Source organism: Macaca nemestrina, chromosome 6, assembly GCF_043159975.1.
Source record: "Macaca nemestrina isolate mMacNem1 chromosome 6, mMacNem.hap1, whole genome shotgun sequence".
Classification (NCBI taxonomy): Eukaryota; Metazoa; Chordata; class Mammalia; order Primates; family Cercopithecidae; genus Macaca; species Macaca nemestrina.
The window spans coordinates 12,346,185-12,371,802 of record NC_092130.1 but is presented as its reverse complement, the minus strand read 5'-3'; the positions used below and the strand labels follow the sequence as shown (position 1 = coordinate 12,371,802).

The 25,618-nt window shown below is 43.8% G+C and overlaps 1 protein-coding gene across 19 annotated transcripts in view; it reads left to right on the top strand.

The window, feature by feature from the left end:
- The window catches only part of LOC105480824 (teneurin transmembrane protein 2), a 3,943,693-nt gene that overhangs the window by 3,747,044 nt on the left and 171,031 nt on the right, over window positions 1–25,618 (top strand). For all 19 annotated transcript variants that reach the window (XM_071097760.1, XM_071097759.1, XM_071097767.1 and 16 more), the window contains one exon: window positions 18,777–18,972. In XM_071097760.1, the coding sequence (XP_070953861.1) occupies window positions 18,777–18,972 (196 nt within the window). The remainder of the gene's footprint in view (window positions 1–18,776; window positions 18,973–25,618) is intronic.

Below are 25,618 nucleotides of genomic sequence, written 5' to 3'. Positions count from 1 at the left end.
GCTGTTCATTGCCTGTGCTTCTGTTCCTCATTAGGGCTTGGGAAGTCATTTTGTGACTGCACACATCCCCAGTGTGCTCCCTCTTCTTGGTGATATGTTTGAAATATTTTCACGGCCAACCCACATTGGGCCCTCCTATTGATCTTGGGAGGGCAAGGAGCCAAATGTGACATTTTTGATAAACCATTGGCTGAAGACAATTAGATGGGAATGTGCGGTAAATAAGAAATCACATCAGCAAAGCACTGAGAGGTAAAACATTCATTCTCCTTTGTGTACCTTGGAATAGCCTTGAAATGCTCATCAATTTCACTGACCTTGACCCCAAGGCTCTGTGAGGTCAACATTATGGCTCACTTGGTCTTCAGAACAATACCTTCTACCCTTCTCTTGGGTTGGATCAAAAGGCAGCATGATGAGGGCATGACCTCGTGAGAAGATGAAATATAAAATCAATCCATTCATGCGCTCAACAAATACTCATTGAATGTCTGTACTGGGGATACAGCGATTAAAAGCATCGGCTCTGCCTTTAAGGAGATGGAGACCTGACAAGTTAAGAAATGATGACAACATCAAGTACGGAGGGTCGTGAGATGCAGTCCAGGGTGGAGAATAACAGCTGACACTCTACAATCATCCTGGTCTGGGTTTGAATCTTGTCTCTCCTATGAAGTGTTTCCGGATGAGTCACTCTAGATTTAGTTTCAACATTCAGAAAATGAGGACTATCCCTCATCAGGCCATTGTAAGAATAAATGAGATAATGCCCAGCAAATAGTAAGCACCCCATGGAGATCAATCAATCAATCTAACTGGTCTACAACCCTTATAGCTCACTCTCAGGTAGCCTAGCAACAAGGCAGCTCTCCAGCCAGAACAGCAAGGACGCTGTCTGATACCAATACCGACATGCAAACTGCGCTTCAGCTGGTTGTCAAAACTCTAGTATAAACTGCAAAGCTCAGAGTCTTCCTACTCAGTCAAGTGATTCCTGTCTCCTCCCTATCCTTCTATGAATAGGAGAGGTAGCAGAGGTTTGGGGTGCCTCTCGGGGGGACACAGTGCACACTGCATCTACCTGTGTGGAGCCCAAGCACAGCTCTTCATGGGATGGGAGAGGTGAAATAACATTCACCCTGCTAGCACTATGCTCTTGTATGTTTCCTGGAGCCACTACTGTATGTCATTTACATGATCTGTTCCTGTCCCTCACATAACATATTCAACAAATATCAGCTATTGTTATTACTAGAGGGTTGGATACAGGAGACTTGGGAGCATAAAAGTTGGCCACCACTTTTAACCTGTGAGGGATTTTAGGGCACCCTCCTAGAGGAGGCTACACAAAGTGAATCTTTGAGGGTGAGTTAAGCAGGTAAAGAGAAAGACAAGAGAGGGCCTTTCTAAGCAGAGGGCAGACCAAGACACCCCTTGTTGTGTGGGCTATGTTGAAGCTTCACGTAACAATTGACTTCTTTTTAGAAATTCTGCTTTGCTTTAGTCATTCTTCGCTAATGGGGACTAGCTTTTCCTTCTAGAACTGGCTCCGACAGTGACCTAGGGGGGCAGCCCCTCTGGAGGTTTAATGGCTGTGTCCCTGTGTTAAGTTGTTGCATATTTGCAGCTGTGTACACAACCCCAGCTAGGAACACATGTTAAATAAAAGGAAAAAGTGGCCAAATGCCCTGAAGTTATGAGTTACCCTTCTCACTGGGAATGCACACCTTCATGTACCTGGGGAAAATCTTGTTGAAAATAAGAGATCAAGACTTATGGCTTCTGTTTCCCCTGTTCTCAGAAATTTCATATGAGAAGGGTTAACATTCCCTGAAGGAGACCCTGTGTTCAGACAGATGCACCATTCTGCCAGAGGCAGGCCATCACGTTGTATTCAGCCAACATTTACTGAGCACCTATTTACATGTCAAGGGGCTGCAGGCACGGACAAGGCAGAGCTAGCCCTGTCCTCGTGTGGCTAGTGGATACCAGCGCCAATACCTGTCCCAGAATGTCCAGGGAACTCACTCACCTATCAGGAATTGAATTGTCCCTGCCTTTGCTTGGCCCAGCCTCGTTACTGTTTCTGTTGGGAATCCCATTCTGAAACAGCTCTGAGAAGAAGGGCTGCTGGAATGTGCCAAATATTCATAGTGATCATATTACTTTATCCTTCCGTTGTGACACTTTACCCATTTCTATTCATTTTTCATTTCCCCTACATCACCCCCCTCCCATACCAGAGACATTCAAAATACACTCCTTTGGAACTTGAAAACCACAATTTTAGGCTTGATATATGAAGGGAGGAAATTTGGCAGAACCCATAATCTGCTTATCTTCAACCAGCAAACCACCAAAACCCGTGCCAACCCCGGAGGGCCTTCATAGGAACCAGGCTCAGTAAACACACCAGGCAAGACGCTTTCCTATTATGACAAAAACAAGCTCTGGTCTCATCTTTTCAGCCTCTGAAACCCTCCACTGGCCTCCAATCATGCAAAGGGAAATTCTGAAGTTGTTCTAGAATATCAGCTCCAGAAGGGCAGCAGCTGTTCTGCTCCCTGCTGCGTCTCCCTCACTCACAGCTGTGGCCGTCCACAGTAGGTGCTCAGTAAACAGCTGACGGAAGATCAGTCTCTGTGGCTGGCCAGTCCCTCTGCAGTCTGGTTAACCACCAGTCTCCTCCTCACTCCCTGGACTCTACCGCATCAGCTCACTTGCTCTCCCTCAGCCCTGCCAAGCTCATTCTGCCTCCGAACTTTTTGCACTGAATGTCCTCCCTTCCTGGAATGATCCCCCAGATATTCAGATGGCTCCCCCTGACTTTTTTACACCTCATGCCCTCCATAAGCCCTTTCCTGACAAGTGAATCTACAACAGAATACTCCTTCACGCTTTATGCTTTATTTTTCTTAAATCAACTTAATTTAGGTATAAAGTTAAAACTACCCAATGCACACTTTAAAAAATTTATTTCAATAGATTTTGGTTAACAAGTGGTGTTTGCTTCCATGAATAAGTTCTTTAGTGGTGATTTCTGAGATTTGGGTGCATCCGTCGCCCAAGCAGTGTACACTGTACCCAATGTGTAGTTTTTTTATTCCTCACCCTCCTTCCACCCTTTCCCCTGAGGCCCCAAAGTCCATTGTATCATTCTTATGCCTTTGTGTCCTCAAAGTTTAGCTCCCACTTACGAGTGAGAACTTACAATGTTTGGTTTTCCATTCCTGAGTTACTTCACTTAGAATAATGGTCTCCAATTCCATTCAGGTTGCTGTGAATGTCATTATTTCATTCCTTTTTATGTCTGAGTAGTATTCCATGGTATATATGTACCACATTTTCTTCATCCACTTGTTGATTGATGGGGATTTGGGCTGGTTCCATATTTTTGCAATTGCTAATTGTGCTGCTAAAACATGCACCAGTGCACACATTTTCTAAGTGTCCACTTGGATCCCTAAAATCTGAAAACTGTATCCACCTCAGTAAGCACCACCACAGCCATATAGAGGACAATGCCACCACCCAACAGCTCCCCTATGCCCCACACCAACCTCACCTCCAGGCCCAGGCAACCACTGATCTGCTTTCTGTCACTGGAGATTAGATTTTTCTCCACTAGAGTTTCATATGCAAGGAATCATGTGCTCTTGTGTCTGCCTTCTTTCACTCGCAGAATGTCAGCGAGATTCACCCATGGTGTTGTTTGTACCTGTATCAGTCTGTTCTCACGCTGCTAATAAAGACATACTCGAGACTGGGTAATTTATAAAGGAAAGGAGGTTTAATGGACTCACAGTTCCACATGGCTAGGGAGGCCTCACAATCATGGCAGAAGGCGAAGGAAGAGCAAAGGCACATCTTACATGGTGGCGGCAGGCAAGAGAGCATTTGCAGGGGAACTCCCCTTTTTAAAATCATCAGATCTCATGATACTTGTTCACTATCAGGAGAACAGCACAGGAAAGACCCGCCGCCATGATTCAAATACCTCCCACCAGCTCCCTCCCACGACACGAGAGAATTATGGGAGCTACAGTTCAAGATGAGATTTGGGTGGGGACATAGCCAAACCATATCAGTTTCCATAGCTTATTACTTTTATTACTGAGTAGCTTTTCAATTGTAAGTATATTCCACAATGTGTGTGACCATTCACCTGTTGATGGACATTTGGGTTGTCTGGTTTGCTTTATTTTAATTATTTTATTTTATTATTTTATTTTATTTTATTTTATTTTATTTTATTTTTGAGATGGAGTCTTGCTCTGTCGCCCAGGCTGGAGTGCAGTGGCGTGATCTTGGCTCACTGCAACCTCTACCTCCCAGGTTTAAGCAATTCTCCTGCCTCAGCCTCCTGTGTAGCTGGGACTACAGGTGCACCCCAGCACACCCAGCTAATTTTGGTATTTTTAGTAGAGACAGGGTTTCACAATGTTGGCCAGACTGGTCTTGAACTCCTGACCTTGTGATCCACCCACCTCAGCTTCCCAAAGTGCTGGGATTACAGGCGTGAGCCACTGCACCTGGCTGGTTTGCTTTATTTTTTACTCACAGTCCTCTTCCCTCCCTGACATTATATCCCCTCCTTGGAAATGTCAGCTCCAGAAGGACAGAGGCCTTGTCTGTATCATTCACTGCTGTATCCCCAGTACACAGAGCAGTGCCAGGCACATGGTGGTTGCTCAATATTTGTTGAAGGAACAAACAGTTTTACATTCATTTGCCCTTACAGCATAACAGGCTTGAGAGTCACGCTTCAGATTTTTCTATGAACTCCAATTTAAGGACCCTTAGGCCTTCTAAGTGAAACCAGATGTTGGCTGGCGCTCCCCTGCCCATCAAAGACGGGGCGGAGTGTGCCTGCACCCTGTGGTCCTGTGAATACACACACACATGTGCAAATGAGAGAGGCATGCCAGCACCCCCTACTGGCTGCCTGTTCATTAGGCATATTGAGAAGACTGTAATACACTGGATTAAGAGTGCCCTCTTTGAAGCTGGCTGCTTGGGTGTCAGTCTCAGCCCCACCACTTACTAACTGTTGGGCAAGCTATGTAACCTCTCTGTGTCTCAGTTTCCTCATATGCAAAACAGGAATAATTTGTATTCAGTAGGGTTATTATGAGCATGAATCACTTAGAACAGTGCCTGGCCTCATTAAATGTTAACTCATGGTAGCATCTGAACAGTAAGGAAGCAAAAATAAGAGAAAACTAGTGTCCACTAAAATTTCCAAAAGGCATTTCCTGAAGAGATTATATCCTTTAAGTAGTTGTGTCACCAAAACTCCACCTTGTTGGTACACCCTTCACTCTAGATACTATTTCCTTTTGGCTTAAATCTTTTTTATTCATGCAATAAAGATCTTTAGTGAGTACCCACTATGTGCCAAGCACTGTTCTAGGCACGGGGGATGCTGTGTTAAGTGAAACAGACAAGTCTCTCACTCTTTTTTATTATTATTATACTTTAAGTTCTAGGGTACATGTGCACAATGTGCAGGTTTGTTCCATATGTATACACATGCCATGTTGGTGTGCTGCACCCATTAACTCATCATTTACATTAGGTATATCTCCTAATGCCATCCCTCCCCCGTCCCCTACCCCATGACAGGTCCCGGTGTGTGATGTTCCCCACCCTGTGTCCAAGTGTTCTCATTGTTCAGTTCCCACCTATGAGTGAGAACATGTGGTGTTTGGTTTTCTATCCTTGCGATAGTTTGCTCAGAATGATGGTTTCCAGCTTCATCCATGTCCCTACAAAGGACACGAATTCATCCTTTTTTATAGCTGCATAGTATTCCATCGTTCATATGTGCTACATTTTCTTAATCCAGTCTATCGTTGATGGACATTTGGGTTGGTTCCAAGTCTTTGCTATTGTGAATAGTGCTGCAATAGACATACTTGTGCATGTGTCTTTATAGCAGCATGATTTATAATCCTCTGGGTATATACCCAGTAATAGGATGGCTGGGTCAAATGGTATTTCTAGTTCTAGATCCTTGAGGAATCACCACACTGTCTTCCACAATGGTTGAACTAGTTTACAGTCCCACCAACAGTGTAAAAGTGTTCCTATTTCTCCACATCCTCTCTAGCACCTGTTGTTTCCTGACTTTTTAATGATCACCATTTTAACTGGTATGAGCTGGTATCTCATTGTGGTTTTGATTTGCATTTCTCTGATGGTCAGTGATGAGCATTTTTTCATGTGTCTGTTGGCTGCATAAATGTCTTCTTTTGAGAAGTGTTTGTTCATATTCTTTGCCCACTTTTTGATGGGCTTGTTGATTTTTTTCTTGTAAATTTGTTTAACTTCTTTGTAGATTCTGGATATTAGCCCTTTGTCAGGTGGGTAGACTGTAAAATTTTTTTCACATTCTGTCAGTTGCCTGTTTACTCTGATGGTAGTTTCTTTTGCTGTGCAGAAGCTCTTTAGTTTAATTAGATCTCATTTGTCAATTTTGGCTTTTGTTGCCATTGCTTTTGGTGTTTTAGTCATGAAGTCCTTGCCTATGCCTATGCCTATGGCCTGAATGGCATTGCCTAGGTTTTCTTCTAGGGTTTTTATGGCTTTAGGTCTAACACTTAAATCTTTAATTCATCTTGAATTAATTTTTATATAAGGTGTAAGGAAGGGATCCAGTTTTAGCTTTCTACATACAGCTAGCCAGTTTTCCCAGCACCATTTATTAAATAGGGAATCCTTTCCCCAGTTCTTGTGTTTGTAAGGTTTGTCAAAGATCAGATGGTTGTAGATATATGGTATTATTTCTGAGGGCTCTGTTCTATTACACTGGTCTATATCTCTGTTTTGGTACCAGTATCATGCTGTTTGTGTTTCTGTAGTCTTGTAGTATAATTTGAAGTCAGGTAACGTAATGCCTCCAGCTTTATTCTTTTGGCTTAGGATTGTCTTGGCAATGCGGGCTCTTTTTTGGTTCCATGTTAACTTTAAAGTACTTTTTTCCAATTCTGTGAAGAAAGTCACTGGTAGCTTGATGGGGATGGCATTGAATCTATAAATTACCTGGGGCAGTATGGCCATTTTCACAATATTGATTCTTCCTATCCATGAGCATGGAATGTTCTTCAATTTGTTTGTGTCCTCTTTTATTTCACTGAGCAGTGGTTTGTAGTTCTCCTTGAAGAGGTCCTTCACATACCTTGTAAGTTGGATTCCTAGGTATTTTATTCTCTTGGAAGCAATCGTGAATGGGAGTTCACTCATGATTTGGTTTTCTGTTTGTCTGTTATTGGTGTATAGGAATGCTCATGATTTTTGCACATTGATTTTGTATCCTGAGACTTTGCTGAAGTTGCTTATCAGCCTAAGGAGATTTTGGGCTGAGACAATGGGGTTTTCTAAATATACAATAATGTCATCTGCAAACAGGGACAATTTGACTTCCTCTTTTCCTAATTGAATACCCTTTATTTCTTTCTCCTGCCTGATTGCCCAGGCCAGAACTTCCAACACTATGTTGAATGGGAGTTGTGAGAGAGGGCATCCCTGTCTTGTGCCAGTTTTCAAAGGGAATGCTTCCAGTGTTTGCCCATTCAGTATAATATTGGCTGTGGGTTTGTCATAAATAGCTCTTATTATTTTGAGATACGTCCCATCAATACCTAGTTCATTGAGAGTTTTTAGCATGAGGGGCTGTTGAATTTTGTTGAAGGCCTTTTCTGCTTCTATTGAGATAATCATGTGGTTTCTGTCTTTGGTTTTGTTTATATGATGGATTACGTTTACTGATTTGTGTACGTTGAACCAGCCTTGCATCCCAGGGATGAAGCCAACTTGATCGTGGTGGATAAGCTTTCTGATGTGCTGCTGGATTCGGTTTGCCAGTATTTTATTGAGGATTTTTGCATCAATATTCATCGGGGATATTGGTCTAAAATTCTCTTTTTTTGTTGTTGTGTCTCTGCCAGGCTTTGGTATCAGGATGATGTTGGCCTCATAAAATGAGTTAGGGAGGATTCCCTCTTTTTCTGTTGATTGGAAGAGTTTCAGAAGGAATGGTACTAGTAACTCTTTGTACCTCTGGTAAAATTCAGCTGTGAATCCGTCTGGTCCTGGACTTTTTTTGGTTGGTAGGCTATTAATTATTGCCTCAATTTCAGAGCCTGTTGTTGATCTATTCAGGGATTCAACTTCTTCCTGGTTCAGTCTTGGGAGGGTGTATGTGTCCAGGAATTTATCCATTTCTTCTAGGTTTTCTAGTTTATTTGCATAGAGGTGTTTATAGTATTCTCTGATGGTAGTTTGTATTTCTGTGGGGTCGGTGGTGATATCCCCTTTATCACTTTTTATTGCATCTATTTGATGCTTCTCTCTTTTCTTCTTTATTAGTCTTGCTAGGGGTCTACCAATTTTGTTGACCTTTTCCAAAAACCAGCTCCTGGATTCATTGATTTTTTGAAGGTTTTTTTGTGTCTCTATCTCCTTCAGTTCTGCTCTGATCTTAGTTATTTCTTGCCTTCTGCTAGCTTTTGAATGTGTTTGCTCTTGCTTCTCTAGTTCTTTTAATTGTGATGTTAGGGTGTCAATTTTAGATCTTTCCAGCTTTCTCTTGTGCGCAAGACTGAGACACTGCTTTAAATGTGTCTCAGAGATTCTGGTATGTTGTGTCTTTGTTCTCATTGGTTTCAAAGAACATCTTTATTTCTGCCTTCATTTCGTTATGTACCCAGTAGTCATTCAGGAGCAGGTTGTTCAGTTTCCATGTAGTTGAGCAGTTTTGATTGAGTTTCTTAGTCCTGAATTCTAGTTTGATTGCACTGTGGTCTGAGAGACAGTTTGTTATAATTTCTGTTCTTTTACATTTGCTGAGGAGTGCTTTATTCCAACTATGTGGTCAATTTTGGAATAAGTGTGATGTGGTGCTGAGAAGAATGTATATTCTGTTGATGTGGGATGGAGAGTTCTGTAGATGTCTATTAGGTCTGCTTGGTGCAGAGCTGAGTTCAGTTCCTGGATATCCTTGTTAACATTCTGTCTTGTTGATCTGTCTAAGGTTGACGGTGGGGTGTTAAAGTCTCCCATTATTATTGTGTAGGAGTCTAAGTCTCTTTGTAGGTCTCTAAGGACTTGCTTTATGAATCTGGGTGCTCCTGTATTGTGTGCATATATATTTAGGATAGTTAGCTCTTCTTGTTGAATTGATCCTTTACCGTTATATAATGGCCTTCTTTCTCTCTTTTGATCTTTGTTGGTTTAAAGTCTGTTTTATCAGAAACCAGGATTGCAACACCTGCTTTTTTTTGTTTTCCATTTGCTTGGTAGATCTTCCTCCATCCCTTTATATTGAGCCTATGTGTGTCTCTGCACGTGAGATGGGTCTCCTGAATACAGCACGCTGATGGGTCTTGACTCTTTATCCAATTTGCCAGTCTGTGTCTTTTAATTGGAGCATTTAGCCCATTTACATTTAAGGTTAATATTGTTATGTGTGAACTTGATCCTGTCATTATGATGTTAGCTGGTTATTTTGCATATTAGTTGTTGCAGTTTCTTCCTAGCATCGATGGTGTTTATAATGTTTTTGCAGCGGCTGGTACCAGTTGTTCCTTTCCATGTTTAGTGCTTCCTTCAAGAGCTCTTGTAAGGCAGGCCTGGTGGTGACAAAATCTCTCAGCATTTGCTTGTCTGTAAAGGATTTTATTTCTCCTTCACTTATGAAGCTCAGTTTGACTGTATATGAAATTCTGGGCTGAAAATTCTTTTCTTTAAGAGTGTTGAATATTGGCCCCCATTCTCTTCTGGCTTGTAGAGTTTCTGCCAAGAAATCTGCTGTTAGTCTGATGGGCTTCCCTTTGTGGGTAACCCAACCTTTCTCTCTGGCTGCCCTTAATACTTTTTCCTTCATTTCAACTTTAGTGAATCTGGCAATTATGTATCTTGGAGTTACTCTTCTTGAGGAGTATCTTTGTGGTGTTCTCTGTATTTCCTGAATTTGAATGTTGGCCTGCCTTGCTAGGTTGGGGAAGTTCTCCTAGATAATATCCTAAACAGTGTTTTCCAACTTGGCTCCATTCTCCCTGTCACTTTCAGGTACACCAGTCAGACATAGATTTGGTCTTTTCACATAGTCCCATATTTATTGGAGGCTTTGTTCATTTCTTTTTACTGTTTTTTCTCTAAACTTCTCTTCTCGCTTCATTTCATTCATTTGATCTTCAATCACTGATACCCTTCCTTCCACTTGATTGAATCGGCTACTGAAGTTTGTGCATGTGTCATGTGGTTCTCGCCCAATGGTTTTCAGCTCCATCAAGTCATTTAAGGTCTTCTCTATGCTGTTTATTCTAGTTAGCCATTTGTCTAATCTTTTTTCAAGGTTTTTAGCTTCTTTGCGATGGGTTCGAACATCCTCCTTTAGCTCGGAGAAGTCTGTTATTACCAATCATCTGAAGCCTTCTTCTCTCAACTCATCAGAGTCATTCTCTGTCCAGCTTTGTTCCATTGCTGGCGAGGAGCTGTGTTCCTTTGGAGGAGAAGAGGCACTCTGATTTTTAGAATTTTCAGCTTTTCTGCTCTGGTTTCTCCTCATCTTTGTGGTTTTTTCTACCTTTGGTCTTTGATGATGGTGACATACAGATGGGGTTTTGGTGTGGATGTCCTTTCCGTTTGTTAGTTTTCCTTCTAACAGGCAGGACTCTCTGCTGCAGGTCTGTTGGAGTTTGCTGGAGGTCCACTCCAGACCCTGTTTGCCTGGGTATCACCAGTGGAGGCTGCAGAACAGCAAATACTGCAGAGTGGCAAATGTTGCTGCCTGATCTTTCCTCTGGAAGCTTCATCTCAGAGGGGCACCTGGCTATATGAGGTGTCAATTGGCCCCTACTGGGAGGTGTCTCCCAGTTAGGCTACTCAGGGGTCAGGGACCCACTTGAGGAGGTAGTCTGTCCGTTCTCAGATCTCAAACTCCATGCTGGGAGAACCTCTACTCTCTTCAAAGCTGTCAGACAAGGATGTTTAAGTCTGCAGAAGTTTCTACTGCCTTTTGTTCAGCTATGCCCTGCCCCCAGAGGTGGAGTCTACAGAGGCAGGCAGGCTTCCTTGAGCTGCAGTGGGGTCCACACAGTTCGAGCTTCCCAGCCAATTTGTTTACCTACTCAAGCCTCAGCAATGGTGTACGCCCCTCCCCTAGCCTCGCTGCTGCCTTCCTGTTTGATCTCAGACTGCTGTGCTCGCAGTGAGCGAGGCTCTGTGGGCATGGGACCCTCTGAACCAGGCTCAGGATATAATCTCCTGGTGTGCCATTTGCTAAGACCATTGGAAAAGCACAGTATTAGGGTGGGAGTGTCCCAATTTTCCAGGTACCATCTGTCATGGCTTCCCTTGGCTAAGAAAGGGAATTCCCCGACCCCTTGAGCTTCCTAGCTGAGGCCTCACCCTACTTCGGTTCACACTCTGTGGGCTGCACCCACTGTCCGACAAGCCCCAGTGAGATGAACCTGGTACCTCAGTTGGAAATGCAGAAATCATCCATCTTCCGTGATGCTCACGCTGGGAGCTGTAGACTGGAGCTGTTCCTATTTGGCTATCTTGGAACTCCAGCGACAAGTCTCCCACTCTTAAGTGTTGGAGGAAGTTCATATCCAAAAGGAGGAAGATTAATTATAAATTAGTAGCAAGGTTTTTTTTCAAAGAATCATGAGTTTTTGCTGAGGATAGAAACAAGAAGAAGTAATAGAGGTTTTTTAAAAAAATAATTTCAACTTTCTTTTTAGACTTGGAGGTACATGAGCAAGTTTGTTACCTGGATATGTTGCATGATACTAAAGTTTGGGATGCAAATGGTCCCATCACTCAGGTAGTGAGCATAGCACTCAATGGTTACCCAAGAGTGAAAATCTTAATAGTTTTTCAACCCTTGCCCTCTCCCTCTCTGACCTCTCTAGTAGTCCCCAGTGTCTATTGTTCCATCTTTATTTCCTTGAGTACCCAATGCTTAGCTCCCACTGATAAGTGAGAATATGTCATGTTTGGTCTTCTGTTCCTATATTTATTTGCTTAGAATCATGGCCTCCAACTACATCCATGTTGCTGAAAAAAATATGATTTCATTATTTATGACTGCATAGTATTCCATGGTGTATATGTACCACTTTTCTTTATCCACCATTGATAGGTACCTAGGTTGATCCCATCTTTACTATTGTGATTAGTGCTGCAATGAACATATGAGTGCATGTGTCTTTTTGGTAAAACAATTTGTTTTCTTTTGGGTACCCAGTAATAGGATTACTGGGTTGAATGGTAGTTCTGTTTTAAGTTACTTGAGAAATTTTCAAACTGTTTTCCACAGTGGCTGAATTAATTCACATTCCCATCAACAGTGTGTACGTGCTCGCTTTTCTTCACAGCCATGCCAGCATGTTGTTTTTTGACTTTTTAATGATAGCCATTTTGACTTGTGCGAGATGGTATCTCATTGTGGTTTTGATTTACATTTTGATAGAGGTATTTCAGAATGGGTAGTCAGGGAAGCCCTTTCTCAGGTCATGATATTTAGGCAAAGGCAGGATTAATGAGAAGAGATCACGAGAAAGAATAGGCCAGGGAGAGGGAATGGCTGGTGCGAAGGCCCTGAGGCTGGGATGAGCTTGGCATCTTCCAGGAACAGAGAGAAGAGCAGTGTGACTGGAAAACATACAGGTAGAATGGTGTTTAGGGAATTGGGAAGGGGCCGGCTCCCAAAGCCACTTATGGACCAAGTACAGCCAACACCCAGCAAAGCCATCCAGACCTTTCCAGGCACCCTTTTTTCTCTGCCCCAGTGGGATGTCTCCCTGTCCTCAGGCCAGCCTGCTCTGCCCAGGTCTGACCCTAGCACTGCTAAGCTCTTCCTTCCTCCTTCTTATCCGCTCAGTGGCATCGTGAGGGGACTTACAAACCAGGCCAGCCACCAGATATGCTGGCAGCTACAACTAGGTTCTTGGAAAAGATGGATCTGTCCCCCATAATTGTTAAAATTCATGCAAATCCAACTTCAAATCCTTGCTTGGCCACCAACCAAGCTCAATGGCACTGGATCCATTCGTTAACTTCTCTAGAAACCACTGTTCTCTTCCGAGATGAGACTAGGGTTTTGGGGAGGGTAGAATGCAATAACACACATCAGCATTTGCTATTATGCCTGGCATGTAGCAAGTGCTCAGGCAAAAATAGGCTCTTATTTTTTATTATTACTTTTGTTGCTGCTGCAAGAGGACATGTAATGAAAGAATCAAGAATTCTGCCCTTGTAAGATAAATTCTCCCCAGCTGCTGACTTTAGGGAACCCTGTTTGGTTCCTCTCTAGCTTCCATCTGCTTGATTCTTGCCTGCGGAGCCTGGCGTGATGAGCTGCTACAGTCTGGAAATGCAGATGCTGTTTCCTGTCCGGAAGTTCAGGGGCTGGTTCTCACAGTGGCCCGAGCAGTGGTGCCTGCAGCTGGGCCTGTTGCATTTAGTTAAGTGACTCAGATACTGTAAGTAGGAACTGAGCAGGGAGTCCTGAAAAAGACAGGCAAGACCACACTCAGGGAAGCCAGCCCCCCCTGGAGCACGCTGTCATTCCTCCCCCTTCCCTGAGCACTCAGCCCCTTTGAAAGAGAGCAAAGAAATTGTGCTGAGCTTTAATGAGGAATCAGCCAGGCGCACTTTGCCACAGGCCTGGCTGGAGGCAGAAAGAGATGAACAGGCCCCCATGAGTGAGCGACCCACCGCAGCTAAGTCGTTCCCGCGGTCGCTGGATGAGACCAGAGACCCTGTGGTCATGTGGCTTCAAGCAGCCCTAGCTCACACATGCCGCTCCCCTGCATCCCACCAACTGCTGAGCATGCCCTGCCATCTGAGGTAGAATCAACATCAGACGTCGTCAGGAGGCCGGTGATGCTGCCAGTGCAGAGCGAGGGGAGTGGCAGGCTTCCCCGGGAAATGTCAGCATTTATTGCTTTTCCCGTTTGCGTTGACCCTCAGCAAGAAAACGTTCCAAATAGCGATGAAGTCATCCCCCCTTTTTGGGGGGTCCTGGACCCAGTAATAACATCCTCCCGAAGGGCAATGAGTCTGTCTTTAACCTTGCCCTCTCTGGCAGGTGTGTATCAGTGTGGTTTCTAGAAGAATCTCTGGGCTGCCCGCTCCCTGCCTGTGGCCGCCTTCCCTTCTGGGAAAGTAACAGCCCCCGCTCCACGGTCCAGGCTCTGCTGCTCTCCTCCCGCTCCTCTGGAAACCCACTAAGTTATCTTAATTACCATTCCTCCTCAGTCTCTGCCAAGAAGTGGGGAGATTTATAATTGGATCAGTCAAATATTTGCTGTGGTTTATTTCTTTGCCTCTCGAGCTCTCGTAAAAGTTGCATTTTCATGCCACTTTGGGGTATGACTGATGACTCAAAGGCACAGCCCTCACATTGCATGCCAAAGTGGGTTATTTTTCAGAGGCCAGGGAAAAGGAGAGAACTGGGCGGGGAGAGGTGGTGTTTACTTTGGGTTATTGTGCTATCACCCTCTGGGTGGCTGCAAGAGACACAAGCGGCTTTGGGAGACAAACTTCCTCCCGCAGCCAGCCCGTGCACAGACACATCCTTCTATTGGGATTTGGTCATGTGCCTCCTAAACCCCTTCTAGAGTTTCTGCAGACCTAATGGGTAGGACGTGCTACAGAGTAACCTCTTTAGTCAACGAGGCACAGTTTGGTCCCCCAAGCATCCCCATGTCCCAGATTGATCACAATGAGGTCCTAGAACAGAGGAGCCAGATGTCCCCAATACTAAGCCTGAGTTATCAATTCCCAGTGTTGAGGGATGAAAAGGAAACTCTGGCCAGGGCCTGAGCTTTTGGAAAATGCCCTCCTTCTAGTGACAGTCAGTCTGCCAAGCAAGCTGGCCAGGCTGTAGCCTAGGAATCCTAGAGAGCAGAGGCTCCCCTACACCAGATGGCCTCCTTGCAAACCAGCTTCTCACTTGCTCCCAGGCTCCCTATCCTGGAAGGCAGTCTCCATGGCTGGCTCAGTTTATCCTCCCCCTGCATTTCTAGCCTCCAGCCCTTGCCCAAATTATAGCAGCAGTGAGTGATGCTGTGTGATGCTGCTTGACACATGTTAATCTATGTATAGTGACTCTATGTACACTCTACTCTAGAGCACTTTGAGATAGAAAGGAGGAACAAGAGGTATAAAGAGGGAAACTCCTGGGAAATTGTGATAAACAAACACCCTACACATAATAGAGTGGAATTTTACCAACAGAAGATGCTGCCGCCTTTTCCTGGGCGATCCTGTCCTGTTGTCCTGCAAGAAATTATCTTGACCAGGCACGGTGGCTCATGCCTATAGTTCCAGCACTTTGGGAGGCCAAGGCAGGCAGATCACAAAGTCAGGAGTTCGAGACCAGCCTGGCCAACATAGTGAAATCCCGTCTCTACTAAAGATACAACACATTACCCGGGTGTGGTAGCAGGTGCCTGTAATCCCGGCTACTCAGGAGTCTGAGACAGGAAAATTACTTGAACCCAAGAGGTGGAGGTTGCAGTGAGCCAAGATCAAGCCATTGCATTCCAGCCTGGGCAACAGGGCGAGACTCCAAAAAAAAAAAAAAAAAAAAAGGAAGGAAGGAAGGGAGAGAGGGAGGGAGGGAGGGAGGGAGGGAGGGAGGGAGGAAGGAAGGAAGGAAGGAAGGAAGGAAGGAAGGAAGGAAGGAAGGAAGGAAGGAAAGAAAAGAAAGGAAGGAAAGGAAGGAAAGGAGAAAGAAAGAAAGGAAGGAAGGAAGGAAGGAAGGAAGGAAGGAAGGAAGGAAGGAAGGAAGGAAGGAAGGAGGGAAGGAAGGAAGAAAATGATCTTGAGGATCATTTGGCCTGTCCTGGGAAGGAGGAAGGGCAGTAGTTCTGAAGTCCTCGCTCCTCACCACTCTACCCTGCAGATGAAACCCCTGTCTTCCTGGAGTTTATGTTCTTCTGAGTAGAAAGACAACACACATAAAAATAAATTATATCATTTTAGGGGGTAATAAGTGCTTTGAAGATAATAAAGCACAATAAAGGGCTACAGGATTGAGACACATGAAACACCATATCATATCAGAGTCAATATCTTCTCCAAGAGCCCCTGGCTAGCCAATTCTTCCTTAAATGAAAACTGCCCTCTGTGCTTCTGTGGGGGGGACTCTGAGGAGCCAGCCAAAACAGATGTCTTCTCTTTCCCCTGAAAAATGCCTCTTCTTAGAGTAATTTACTGGGCTGGACGGTGAGCACTGCCACTAGTCCTAAGCCATTTCCGTGTCCCTTGGCTGGTCAGGTGGTTCGGCAAGAGATGACTAATGCCCAAATTAGTAATGAGCAATGGCCCCACACAAGTAATCACCTTCAGCCAAACTCTTCCTCATGGGGGTGATTACTTGGACCCGAAATGAAGTAGATCCTTCTCACCTCGGCACCAAGGAAGTTACAGCCATTCCTCTGGCTGACAGCAATTTGTAGACGTGGGTCTTTGCAGTTGGACATTTTCGAGGTTGCTAAGGAACAAATGCTTTGGTTAGAAAGGTCTCCAAAAGCAGCATCAGTTTGTCATATCACTTTAAGTCATTTATTTTATCCCACAAAGACAGCTGGGACCAATGGGATATGGGGTAGAGAGAAGCTAAACACACTCATATCTTGAGAAATGGAGAAAATTTCAACTTCTAAGCAGTGGCCATTGCCAGTGCCCCACGTGTGAAACTAGAACCACGCGCTGCTCGTCATGATCATTATGATTTGCAAGTAGGTGACTCATAGTCCCTAGGTACTTAATAAAATGGTTATTAACTTTCTGGCCCTGCCCTAAGCATTATCTCATGTCATCCTTATAACCTCCCTGAATGTTAGGTGTGATTAATTCCCTGGTATGAAAACCAAGAAGAAGGTAAAAGTAGATGTGCCCAACATCAAAGAATAGTAAGTGACAGAGTCAGAATTCAAACCCAGGTGTGTCTGATGGCAAAGCCTTTGTGTTTAAGATTATAGAGTCTTTTGTTTTCAGTGATCACATTTCAGGTGGAAAAACTGGCGATTCTGACGACGGGAAAGGCACATTAGGAGATTCCTGGAGTTTCATTCTATGAAGTTCGTAAAAGGGGTTATAGTTGATGTCTGTAACCCATAAAAACCTTTTTATGGAAGGGAAAGTGGAGAGATTGCTTAATCCTACAGTGGTGGTTTTCATTGGCTAAAACCTACACTTTGAATGTTCTCTGGAAGTCAGCATGCAAGTGACTTTTCTATGCAGTGATTTTGCAAGAGCTCACAAGATTAGTCCAGTTCTACTGGGGTTTTATCGATTTTCTTGTCAACAAGTAAGAAACATTGGTGTCCTCTTTGCCTTCTCCTTCATCCTCTCTGTCCAGCCCACGGTCAAGCCCTGTCACCTCTTCCTTGGAAATGTTCCTCCAAAGTTGTCCCCCTCTTCTCATTCACTGTCCTAATCAAACCCTTTGTTACCTCACCCCTGGGTTTCTGCAATCACTTCCTAATTGGTCCTCCTGCTTTCAGTTTTTCACCCTTTAGAATATCTCATATCCTTCCTACACACTAATTCTTCAAAACATCCCTTTCATCACATCAGTCACTGCTCAAGAGACTTCAATGGCTCCCACTTGCCTGCTACAGCATTTCACCTATTATTTAGAACAGGCCTCTCTTGGGTCCCATTTGACCTCCCCATCCCCTTATCATGGTAGCCTTAGTTGACCACTCTGTCTCTCATTAATCACTTCCAATTCTGAACCTGGTTTCCACTGAAGCAAAGTTAAACTTTAATTGCTGGTTTATCCAAGGCCAGGCACTATAAGGGCATAAACATAAACACCAAGCCAATCTATGTCTAAATTCTTGCTTGGCCACTTAGGAGCTGCGTGACTTTGGAAAAGTTGCTTGACTTCTCTGAGCCTCAGCTTTCTTATCTGTAAAATATGGATGTAAATTATACCAAGATAGGTACCAAATCAGGGTTTCTTCAAGAACTGAATAAAATGATGACAATGATCATGATGGCTAACACGTATTTTGTGTTTGCTGGGTGCCAGGCACTGTTCTAAATATTATCTGAATCCTCACAACAACCCCGTAACACAGATACTCTTATTTTCAGTTTTGCCAATGGGGAAACTGAGGCACAGACAGGAGAAGCTAGTAAGCACCTCATTCAGGATTCTCTCAGGCTCCATAGCCCTCATCATGGCCATTCTGCTGTGCCATTTCTCCTAGTAAATAATCAATAAAATGGTAGCTGGTAACATGGGTTCATAATTCTTTATCTGAAACGCTCAGGCAATCGATTACATTTTGGAATTCATAATTTGGAGGATTACGGAAAAGTTATACTTTGCATATCCTCTGTATTATATAATACAGAGGGGGACTGGAGCAACAGCATGTACCACTCCCTCCACCACACACACGCGCGCACACACACACACACACACACACACACAACACACACATACAAACAAACAAAAGAAAAACTTTGGGTTAAAGCTCTTTGGATTTCAGGACAGCAGATAAGAGATTGTGACCCAGAGTAATAAAAGTATTAATAGTAGCAATCATTATGAAGCATAATAAATAATGACTGTTACTGTTACACATTTTGTGGCTCTTGTTTTCCTGAATAAGTTCATAGCAAAATGTGCTACAAAAAAGGTCTTTCTCCATTAACAAATGGATAGGAGGGGAAGGTGCCACGTATGGGACCACATCTGCACCTTGTCTCATACATGGTACTCTCTCTTCTTTTCCCAGTATGACTTCATGGAACGTCTGGACGGGAAGGAGAAGTGGAGTGTGGTTGAATCTCCCAGGGAACGCCGGAGCATACAGACCTTGGTTCAGAACGAAGCCGTGTTTGTGCAGTACCTGGATGTGGGCCTGTGGCATCTGGCCTTCTACAATGATGGAAAAGACAAAGAGATGGTTTCCTTCAACACCGTTGTCCTAGGTAGGTGTGGGATCTCTGAGATGGTACACCATGAAGGGAAGATGGAAATGTTCTGGGCTTCTCTGCAGAAAACACATCTTCTAAGGTAGTTTCTAGTACAGATGACAACCAACAAGGATCCTTTGTTTAGACCTTATAGTGTCACACACCTGAAACTAGCTCTGATTAAATGGAAATGCTGCTTAAACCATGAAAGAGCCACCAAGGATGAAATTGAGGTTAAGAGTTTAGGTCGGCCAGGCGCGGTGGCTCAAGCCTGTAATCCCAGCACTTTGGGAGGCCGAGGCGGGTGGATCACGAGGTCAGGAGATCGAGACTATCCTGGCTAACATGGTGAAACCCCGTCTCTACTAAAAATACAAAAAACTAGCCGGGCGTGGTGGCGGGCGCCTGTAGTCTCAGCTACTTGGGAGGCTGAGGCGGGAGAATGGCGTGAACCCGGGAGGCGGAGCTTGCAGTGAGCCGAGATCACGCCACTGCACTCCAGCCTGGGAGACACAGCGAGACTCCGTCTCAAAAAAAAAAAAAAAAAAAAAAAAAAAGAGTTTAGGTCAGACTGCCTGGGTTGAGTCCTGACCACACAACCTAAGCAAATCACTTGACTTTGATAAGCCTCAGTTTCCTCATAGTAAAATAGAACTAACATGAATGCCCACCTCATAGGGCCATTGTGGGGATTAACTAGAATAAATATATAAATCTCTAAGCATATATTAGAGAAACTACTGGCAATTCACACCAGCTCGGAATTTTTCTTAAAAATTAAGGGAACCTCAAAATATTAATAAAAAGTGATTTTTTAAAAACTTTAAATCAGATAAATTATATAGACATTTAAAAATCATGTTTTCATTCTTAAGTAGGTAAATCTCAAAGTGTTTTAATTAAGTATTTATCATTTTGGCATAGGGTAGCCCTGCCTTCTATTAGCTGCCAAGGGAAAAGCGAAGTTTCAACCAAAATGTCCTTATACATGCAATACAAAGCTCTAAAACGGTCATTCGCTTGAGGAAGGTTTCATAAAGTTTTTCTACAACAAACCCTAAGTATGTTAACAAGCAAAGAAGCTGCAGATATTTTCATTAAAGTTACGTTACTGGGATTTTTAATCTTCCTCCTGACAATAATAATTGATCCTGGGTAGAACCTCTGTGAATCAGGGGAGATTAATAGACCCATTTCACAGAAGAATAAATTGAGATTCAGAAAGCTGAACCTCTCAAAGACCCAGGCTGTGGAAACAGTGGAAATGGCATGGGCTTCTAGGTCTTGTCCACCACCTTTGTACAACACCATGTGTCCCAACAACTTTTAGCTGTAGATCTCAAGATTCACGGGGGAAGCGCACACAAGGTGGCTTCTTGAAGAAAGACTTGGTAGCTCCAGCATTAAATCCAAGATTTGCTTCCCCACATGTTAACTGAGCAATTCACTTATCTCTCTGAGCCTCAGTTTCATCATCTGTGAAAAGGTAATGACCACATCCAGAAGTAGAGGGTGATGTGAGTATCATGACAAATAAAACGTGTGTGGCATGAGTTGGTGGTCACTAAATGACATCCGATTTTTTTTTCTTTAGGAATACATCTAGTATCGCTGTTTTTCTGTTGATTACATTTTAAGAACTTTTCTATTGGCCCCATGGATTTTTCTGAGGGACTCCATGATTCTTCAAAGAGCTATGTAATCCATCCTGAAATTCAGGTGGCAATTCTTCATCAGTGGCCACACTTCAGAATGGTGTGAAATCACATCGAGTTTTGGTACTGACCATGGGATTCACATCAATCCTTATTCCCTCTGCTAAGCAAAGGCTGACCCTGTCAAGACTGGCCAAATGCTCCAAAGCAGGAGTTGGCTGCACTGTAGCCCATGGGCTGAATCTGGCCCACTGCCTGTTTTTTTGAATAAAGTTTTATTGGAGCACAGCCCCATACATCTGTTTACATATTGTCTATGGCAGCTTTCCCACTGTCACGGCAGAGTTGAGTCATTGCAGCAGAGACCATATGGCCCACAAAGCCTAAATCGTTACTCTCTGTCCCTTTACAGACAAAGTTTGCCAACCCCTACTCTAAAGTCATGTCCTAAACTTTGTATAATGAAAGTCAGTGGAGAAGCGTTCCACAAAGGGAAAATACCCAGAATTAGGTTAGGTACCAATGGGGAAGAAAAGTAATAGGGTAGAGACTAGCTCACAAAAGGAAAAAACTAGAAACAAATTTGGAACCAGCTTGAGATGTTGAGATTTTTTTAAATCTTTAGTTTAAGAACGTGATGAGAAATGACTTCCTTTGTGTCGCTTTGTGTTTAAACTCAAGAGGCTTGACACATACGTGACAGCACACACCCTGCACAGCAGCTGGCTCAGCTGGGGTCTACAAGAATTCAGAGAAGTGGTTCATAACAACAAGAAGAGCTATGCATTCATAGAGCGTCAACAGTGTGCTAGCCCCGGTATTATGCCTTCGTGTCTCTTGCTTCCTCAACCCATGGAGTGGCCACATGAGGTAGCACTATCACAATTCTCTGCATTTTCCAACTGAGGAATCCAAGGCTGAATGCAGTTAGAAAACTTGCCCAAGGTCACACACAGCCAGGAAAAGGTGAAATCAGGATTCATACTTTCCAGAGCCTGTGCTCTTAACCACTGGATTTCTTTGGATTCTAGCCAACTAACTCCTTTTCCCTCTAAACTTAGCACATTTTCTGGGGTTCAGATTATTTCCCAACAGCTTCTGTCCTCCTTCTCCTTTATTCACATGGACACAGGCGTTGTGGTAGTGAAATTCCCTTCCCACGGGCCATCATCCACCCTGGCCTGTTGGAGCTGGGAATAGCAATTCTCCCAAGAGGATTGCTCTTGTCTGGACTGTATCTCAAAGAGAAAGTCAAAGGTAATCGGCCTAATAGTTGGGCAGACATCTTGATGGAGCAATGATAGTAATTGGCCTGAAGTGCAGGGAAAAGAACAGTGTTTTATTTGATTCGAGGTTCTCCCACACATAACTATCATCAGAATGTTCTCCATCAAGAGCAGCCAGGAGTGCTGTAAACCCCCGTGATGTGAAACAGAAGGAAAATGTTAGACAGGTGTCAACCAGCGATCACACTAAATATACCTTTGACTTGGGGAAGTCTTTTGATGTGTTTTGGAGAGAAGCAGCCTGCTTTCAGAAATTAGTTTCTTCTCGAGACAACAGAACGGCTTTCTGGAAGCACGATGCTAGCCTCCACTTGGGTAAGATCCCATTCCCTGGGCTTGATCTCACTTCCGGAGGCCACTTCTTCCTCAAGAAAATGTAAACAAAAAGGAAAACTGATAATATCTTAAAAATATTTAACTGAGTGTTGGAGAAAGGGGATTGTGAGTTCCTTTTTATTTGAGCTTTGCCACATCATTGTTTCTCCCTCAGAAACTATCAAAATACTTTCAATATGAGTTGTTGGGAAAGTTAAATGAAAAATACTGTTTATGACAATTACTGTTTATTTAGAATTCTCCTCCCCCACATGCAGACACACAGACACACACACAGACACACATACACACACACGCAGAGACACACACACCCATAGACATACACAGGCACACACACAGACACACACACATAGTCACAGACACCCAGACACACATATACACACACACAGACATACACAGACACACACACAGACACACATACACATAGTCATACACAGACACACATACACGCACATACACACAGACACACACACAGACACACACACAGACACACATAGACACACACACAGACACACAGATACACACACACAGACATACACAGACACACATAGACATACACTTACACACAGACACACACATAGACACACAGACACACATACACACAGAGACACACATAGACACAACACATAGACACACACACACATAGACACACACACATAGACACACACAGACACACACACATAGACATACACAGACACACACACATAGACATACACAGACACACAGAAACACACACACACATAGACACACGCAGACACACAGAAACACACACACACATAGAAATACACAGACACACACATAGATATACACAGACACACATGCAGACATACACAGACACACATAGACATACACAGATACACACACACATAGACATACACACACACACAGACACACACACACAGACATACACAGATACACAGACACACACACACACACATAGACATACACAGATACACAGACACACACACATAGACATACACACACAGACACACACACACACATAGACATATACACACACAGACATAGACATAGACACACACAGACAAACACACATATTGACATAGACACACAGAGACACACACACATAGACTTAGGCACACACACAGACACACACATATGCATAGACACACACACATAGACATACACAGATACACACACGCACATAGACATACACATACACACAGACACACACACATAGACATAGACACACATAGACACAGACACACACACACAGACATACACATACACACAGACACACACACACATAGACATGCACAGACACACATATACATAGTCATACACAGACACACACACACATAGACATACACACACACACATAGACATACACAGACACACATACACAGTCATACACAGACACACACACACATAGACATACACACACAGACGCACACACATAGACATACACACACACAGACATAGACATAGACATAGACATACACACAAACACACATATCGACATAGACACACAGAGACACACACACATAGACTTAGGCACACACACAGACACACAGACACACACATATGCATAGACACACACACATAGACATACACAGATACACACACGCACATAGACATACACATACACACAGACACACACACACACATAGACATACACAGACACACACACACATAGACATAGACATACACACACACAGACATACACAGACACACAGACACACACATAGACATAGACATACACTTACACACAGACACACAAACACACATAGACATAGACACACACACAGACACACATACACATAGACATACACAGACACACAGACACACACACACATAGACATACACAGACGCACACACACAGACATACACAGACACACACACATATACACATACACAGACACACAGACATAGACATAGACACACACACAGACACACACACACATAGGCATAGACACCCAGACACACACATAGACACACATACACACAGACATACACATACACACACACATAGACATACACAGACACACAGACACACACAGACATACACAGACACACAGACACACACAGACATACACAGACACACAGACACACACACACATAGACATAGACACACAGACACACACACACATAATCACACTTGGACAACTTTTTACCAAGGACGTCTTGTATACCAAGCATTGAAAATACCTTGATGAACAGCTCAAATCGAGGGCTGGTGAGAGAAGATAGATATATATAAGAATTACAAGAGCAAAGAGGAAGTGATACAAAGTCCAGATCGAGGAAAGTGAGGAAGACATCCAGGAGCTGAGACACAATGATAAATACCTCAAGTGAAGCCCTCCAGCCAAGCAAAGAAACTGTGCAAAGATCTCGGGCCTTTTCCATGGGATTGTGGTGGCAAAGAGCTCCCTGGACCTTTGCTGCTTGACTGCCAAAGACGTAAGTTTTGAGAACAGGGAGCCTTGACCTCAGGAATGTCAATTTCCACCAAACCATCCCCAGACCCAGATGCTCAGTGAGAAACAATCTCTACTTCACCGTAGGAAGGACTTCAAAAAATGCAAGCTGAAGAATGATGTTCCTCTGTTTAAATGTTTCATTTATACCCAGAAGTTCCAGAATAGAACCCAAGTCATCCACATGGCCTATAGCAGGGGTCCTCAACCCTAGGGCCACAGATCAGTATTCACCATAATGTCGAATCAGTGGAAGCCCTGAGCTTGTTTTCCTGCAACTAGATGATCCCATCTGGGGGTCATGGGAGACAGTGATAAATCATCAGGCATTAGATTCTCATAAGGAGCATGCAACCCAGATCCCTCGCATGCACAGATCACAATGAGGTCTGTGGCCCATTAGGAACTGGGCCACAGAGCAAGAGGGGAGCAGTGGGTGAGCAAGTGAAGCTTTATCTTTATTGCTTGCATTAGCGCCTGAGCTCCACCCCCTATCAGATCAGCAGCGGCATTAGATTATCATATGAGGGCAAACCCTATTGTGAACTGTGCATGCAAGGGATCTAGGTTGTGTGCTCCTTATGAGAATCTAAAGCCTGATGATATGTCACTGTCTCCCATCACCCCTAGATGGGACCATGTAGTTGCAGAAAAACAAGCTCAGGGCTCCCATTGATTCGACATTATCGTGAGTTGTATAGTTATTTCATTATATATTACAATGTAATAATAATAGAAATAAAATACACAATAAATGTATGTGCTTGAATCATGCTGAAACCATCCCCAAGCCCCAGTCTGTAGAAGAATTGTCTTCCATGGAACCAGTCCCTGGTGGCAAAAAGGTTGGAGACTGCTGGCCTACATGTCCCTGGATGATCCGTCTCCCTGTCTGGATCTCTCCAAACTCAGCTAATGTCACACTCTCCCTTGTTTGCTACCCTGC